The sequence below is a fragment of the Procambarus clarkii genome, chromosome 34, assembly GCF_040958095.1.
Source record: "Procambarus clarkii isolate CNS0578487 chromosome 34, FALCON_Pclarkii_2.0, whole genome shotgun sequence".
Classification (NCBI taxonomy): domain Eukaryota; kingdom Metazoa; phylum Arthropoda; class Malacostraca; order Decapoda; family Cambaridae; genus Procambarus; species Procambarus clarkii.
In genome coordinates, this window is record NC_091183.1 from 3,463,579 (window position 1) to 3,468,907 (window position 5,329).

General features: G+C 60.6%; 1 protein-coding gene across 1 annotated transcript; it reads left to right on the forward strand.

Annotated features, from left to right (window-relative positions):
- The first annotated feature begins 1,851 nt into the window (after window positions 1-1,851).
- On the forward strand, window positions 1,852-2,832 carry LOC138370911 (spidroin-1-like). The gene has a single exon (XM_069335572.1). The coding sequence runs from the start codon at window positions 1,852-1,854 to the stop codon at window positions 2,830-2,832; it is 981 nt and encodes a 326-aa protein (XP_069191673.1).
- The last annotated feature ends 2,497 nt before the right edge of the window (window positions 2,833-5,329 follow it).

Genomic DNA, 5,329 nt, shown 5'->3' on the forward strand with positions numbered 1-5,329 from the left:
ACCATTGTCCTGCCTGTAAACCTGCCCACAGTCTACCACATTGTCCTGCCTGTAAACCTGCCCACAGTCTACCACATTGTCCTGCCTGTAAACCTGCCCACAGTCTACCACATTGTCCCACCTGTAAACCTGCCCACAGTCTACCACATTGTCCCACCTGTAAACCTGCCCACAGTCTACCATTGTCCTGCCTGTAAACCTGGCCACAGTCTCCCACATTGTCCCACCTGTAAACCTGCCCACAGTCTCCCACATTGTCCCGCCTGTAAACCTGCCCACAGTCTACCATTGTCCTGCCTGTAAACCTGCCCACAGTCTACCACATTGTCCTGCCTGTAAACCTGCCCACAGTCTACCACATTGTCCTGCCTGTAAATTTGCCCACAGTCTAACACATTGTCCTGCCTGTAAACCTGCCCACAGTCTCCCACATTGTCCTGCCTGTAAACCTGCCCACAGTCTACCACATTGTCCTGCCTGTAAACCTGCCCACAGTCTACCACATTGTCCTGCCTGTAAACCTGCCCACAGTCTACCACATTGTCTTGCCTGTAAATCTGCCCACAGTCTACCACATTGTCCCACCTGTAAACCTGCCCACAGTCTACCACATTGTCCCACCTGTAAACCTGCCCACAGTCTACCATTGTCCCACCTGTAAACCTGCCCACAGTCTACCACACTGGCAGCATGGGAGCCTGTAAACCTGCCCACAGTCTACCACACTGGCAGCATGGGAGCCTGTAAACCTGCCCACAGTCTACCACACTGGCAGCATGGGAGCCTGTAAACCTGCCCACAGTCTACCACACTGGCAGCATGGGAGCCTGTAAACCTGCCCACAGTCTACCACACTGGCAGCATGGGAGCCTGTAAACCTGCCCACAGTCTACCACACTGGCAGCATGGGAGCCTGTAAACCTGCCCACAGTCTACCACACTGGCAGCATGGGAGCCTGTAAACCTGCCACAGTCTACCACACTGGCAGCATGGGAGCCTGTAAACCTGCCCACAGTCTACCACACTGGCAGCATGGGAGCCTGTAAACCTGCCCACAGTCTACCACACTGGCAGCATGGGAGCCTGTAAACCTGCCCACAGTCTACCACACTGGCAGCATGGGAGCCTGTAAACCTGCCCACAGTCTACCACACTGGCAGCATGGGAGCCTGTAAACCTGCCCACAGTCTACCACACTGGCAGCATGGGAGCCTGTAAACCTGCCCACAGTCTACCACACTGGCAGCATGGGAGCCTGTAAACCTGCCCACAGTCTACCACACTGGCAGCATGGGAGCCTGTAAACCTGCCCACAGTCTACCACACTGGCAGCATGGGAGCCTGTAAACCTGCCCACAGTCTACCACACTGGCAGCATGGGAGCCTGTAAACCTGCCCACAGTCTACCACACTGGCAGCATGGGAGCCTGTAAACCTGCCCACAGTCTACCACACTGGCAGCATGGGAGCCTGTAAACCTGCCCACAGTCTACCACACTGGCAGCATGGGAGCCTGTAAACCTGCCCACAGTCTACCACACTGGCAGCATGGGAGCCTGTAAACCTGCCCACAGTCTACCACACTGGCAGCATGGGAGCCTGGTAAACCTGCCCACAGTCTACCACACTGGCAGCATGGGAGCCTGTAAACCTGCCCACAGTCTACCACACTGGCAGCATGGGAGCCTGTAAACCTGCCCACAGTCTACCACACTGGCAGCATGGGAGCCTGTAAACCTGCCCACAGTCTACCACACTGGCAGCATGGGAGCCTGTAAACCTGCCCACAGTCTACCACACTGGCAGCATGGGAGCCTGTAAACCTGCCCACAGTCTACCACACTGGCAGCATGGGAGCCTGTAAACCTGCCCACAGTCTACCACACTGGCAGCATGGGAGCCTGGCATATGAGAGAGCTCGTGCCGTACAGGTCAGGGCGTCGGGGCGTCGGGGCGTCGGGGCGTCGGGGCGTCGGGGCGTCGGGGCGTCAGGGCGTCGGGGCGTCGGGGCGTCGGGGCGTCAGGGCGTCGGGGCGTCGGGGCGTCGGGGCGTCAGGGCGTCGGGGCGTCGGGGCGTCGGGGCGTCAGGCGTCGGGGCGTCGGGGCGTCGGGGCGTCAGGGCGTCGGGGCGTCGGGGCGTCGGGGCGTCAGGGCGTCGGGGCGTCGGGGCGTCGGGGCGTCGGGGCGTCGGGGCGTCAGGGCGTCGGGGCGTCGGGGCGTCGGGGCGTCAGGGCGTCGGGGCGTCGGGGCGTCGGGGCGTCGGGGCGTCGGGCGTCAGGGCGTCGGGGGCGTCGGGGCGTCGGGGCGTCGGGGCGTCGGGGCGTCAGGGCGTCGGGGCGTCGGGGCGTCGGGGCGTCAGGGCGTCGGGGCGTCGGGGCGTCGGGGCGTCGGGGCGTCGGGGCGTCGGGGCGTCAGGGCGTCGGGGCGTCGGGGCGTCGGGGCGTCAGGGCGTCGGGGCGTCGGGGCGTCGGGGCGTCGGGGCGTCAGGGCGTCGGGGCGTCGGGGCGTCGGGGCGTCGGGGCGTCGGGGCGTCGGGGCGTCAGGGCGTCGGGGCGTCGGGGCGTCGGGCGTCAGGGCGTCGGGGCGTCGGGCGTCGGGGCGTCGGGGCGTCGGGGCGTCAGGGCGTCGGGGCGTCGGGGCGTCGGGGCGTCGGGGCGTCGGGGCGTCGGGGCGTCAGGGCGTCGGGGCGTCGGGGCGTCGGGGCGTCGGGGCGTCGGGGCGTCGGGGCGTCGGGGCGTCAGGGCGTCGGGGGCGTCGGGGCGTCGGGGCGTCTCTGGCAAAGAAAGAAATTTCGTGACAAGAGGAAATTACTTAACGAAATCTTTACGTAAACAACTTTTCCAATAGTTAATATTTCAGCTGGAACGTTTGTGAAGGTGTGTGGCAGTGTTGGAGGGTGTGTGAAGGTGTGTGGCAGTGTTGGAGGGTGTGTGAAGGTGTGTGGCAGTGTTGGAGGGTGTGTGAAGGTGTGTGGCAGTGTTGGAGGGTGTGTGAAGGTGTGTGGCAGTGTTGGAGGGTGTGTGAAGGTGTGTGGCAGTGTTGGAGGGTGTGTGAAGGTGTGTGGCAGTGTTGGAGGGTGTGTGAAGGTGTGTGGCAGTGTTGGAGGGTGTGTGAAGGTGCCTGGGAGTGTTGGAGGGTGTGTGAAGGTGTGTGGGAGTGTTGGAGGGTGTGTGAAGGTGTGTGGAGTGTTGGAGGGTGTGTGAAGGTGTGTGGCAGTGTTGGAGGTGTGTGAAGGTGTGTGGAGTGTTGGGAGGGTGTGTGAAGGTGTGTGGGAGTGTTGGAGGGTGTGTGAAGGTGTGTGGCAGTGTTGGAGGGTGTGTGAAGGTGTGTGGCAGTGTTGGAGGGTGTGTGAAGGTGTGTGGGAGTGTTGGAGGGTGTGTGAAGGTGTGTGGGAGTGTTGGAGGGTGTGTGAAGGTGTGTGGAGTGTTGGAGGGTGTGTGAAGGTGTGTGGCAGTGTTGGAGGGTTGTGTGTGAAGGTGTGTGGCAGTGTTGGAGGGTGTGTGAAGGTGTGTGGCAGTGTTGGAGGGTGTGTGAAGGTGTGTGGCAGTGTTGGAGGGTGTGTGAAGGTGTGTGGCAGTGTTGGAGGGTGTGTGAAGGTGTGTGGCAGTGTTGGAGGGTGTGTGAAGGTGTGTGGCAGTGTTGGGAGGGTGTGTGAAGGTGCCTGGGAGTGTTGGAGGGTGTGTGAAGGGTGTGTGGGAGTGTTGGAGGGTGTGTGAAGGTGTGTGGGAGTGTTGGAGGGTGTGTGAAGGTGTGTGGCAGTGTTGGAGGGTGTGTGAAGGTGTGTGGGGAGTGTTGGAGGGTGTGTGAAGGTGTGTGGAGTGTTGGAGGGTGTGTGAAGGTGTGTGGCAGTGTTGGAGGGTGTGTGAAGGTGTGTGGCAGTGTTGGAGGGTGTGTGAAGGTGTGTGGGAGTGTTGGAGGGTGTGTGAAGGTGTGTGGGAGTGTTGCGAGGGTGTGTGAAGGTGTGTGGGAGTGTTGGAGGGTGTGTGAAGGTGTGTGGCAGTGTGGAGGGTGTGTGAAGGTGTGTGGCAGTGTTGGAGGGTGTGTGAAGGTGTGTGGCAGTGTTGGAGGGTGTGTGAAGGTGTGTGGCAGTGTTGGAGGGTGTGTGAAGGTGTGTGGCAGTGTTGGAGGGTGTGTGAAGGTGTGTGGCAGTGTTGGAGGGGTGTGAAGGGTGTGGCAGTGTTTGGAGGGTGTGTGAAGGTGTGTGGCAGTGTTGGAGGGTGTGTGAAGGGTGTGGCAGTGTTGGAGGGTGTGTGAAGTGTGTGGCAGTGTTGGAGGGTGTGTGAAGGTGTGTGGGAGTGTTGGAGGGTGTGTGAAGGTGTGTGGGAGTGTTGGAGGGTGTGTGAAGGTGTGTGGCAGTGTTGGAGGGTGTGTGAAGGTGTGTGGCAGTGTTGGAGGGTGTGTGAAGGTGTTGTGGCAGTGTTGGAGGGTGTGTGTGGGAGTGTTGGAGGGTGTGTGGGAGTGTTGGAGGGTGTGTGGCAGTGTTGGAGGGTGTGTGAAGGTGGTGGGAGTGTTGGAGGGTGTGTGAAGGTGTGTGGCAGTGTTGGAGGGTGTGTGAAGGTGTGTGGCAGTGTTGGAGGGTGTGTGAAGGTGTGGGAGTGTTGGAGGGTGTGTGAAGGTGTGTGGGAGTGTTGGAGGGGTGTGTGAAGGTGTGTGGGAGTGGTGGAGGGTGTGTGTGAAGGTGTGTGGGAGTGTTGGAGGGTGTGTGAAGGTGTGTGGGAGTGTTGGAGGGTGTGTGAAGGTGTGTGGGAGTGTTGGAGGGGTGTGTGAAGGTGTGTGGCAGTGTTGGAGGGTGTGTGAAGGTGTGTGGGAGTGTTGGAGGGTGTGTGAAGGTTGTGTGGCAGTGTTGGAGGGTGTGTGTGGGAGTGTTGGAGGGTGTGTGGGAGTGTTGGAGGGTGTGTGGCAGTGTTGGAGGGTGTGTGAAGGTGTGTGGGAGTGTTGGAGGGTGTGTGAAGGTGTGTGGCAGTGTTGGAGGGTGTGTGAAGGTGTGTGGCAGTGTTGGAGGGTGTGTGAAGATGTGGGAGTGATTTGGAGGGTGTGTGAAGGTGTGTGGGAGTGTTGGAGGGTGTTGTGAAGGTGTGTGGAGTGTTGGAGGGTGTGTGAAGGTGTGTGGCAGTGTTGGAGGGTGTGTGAAGGTGTGTGGCAGTGTTGGAGGGTGTGTGAAGGTGTGGAGTGTTGGAGGGTGTGTGAAGGTGTGTGGCAGTGTTGGAGGGTGTGTGAAGGTGTGTGGCAGTGTTGGAGGGTGTGTGAAGGTGTGTGGCAGTGTTGGAGGGTGTGTGAAGGTGTGGGAGTGTTGGAGGGTGTGTGAAGGTGTGTGGCAGTGTTGGAGGG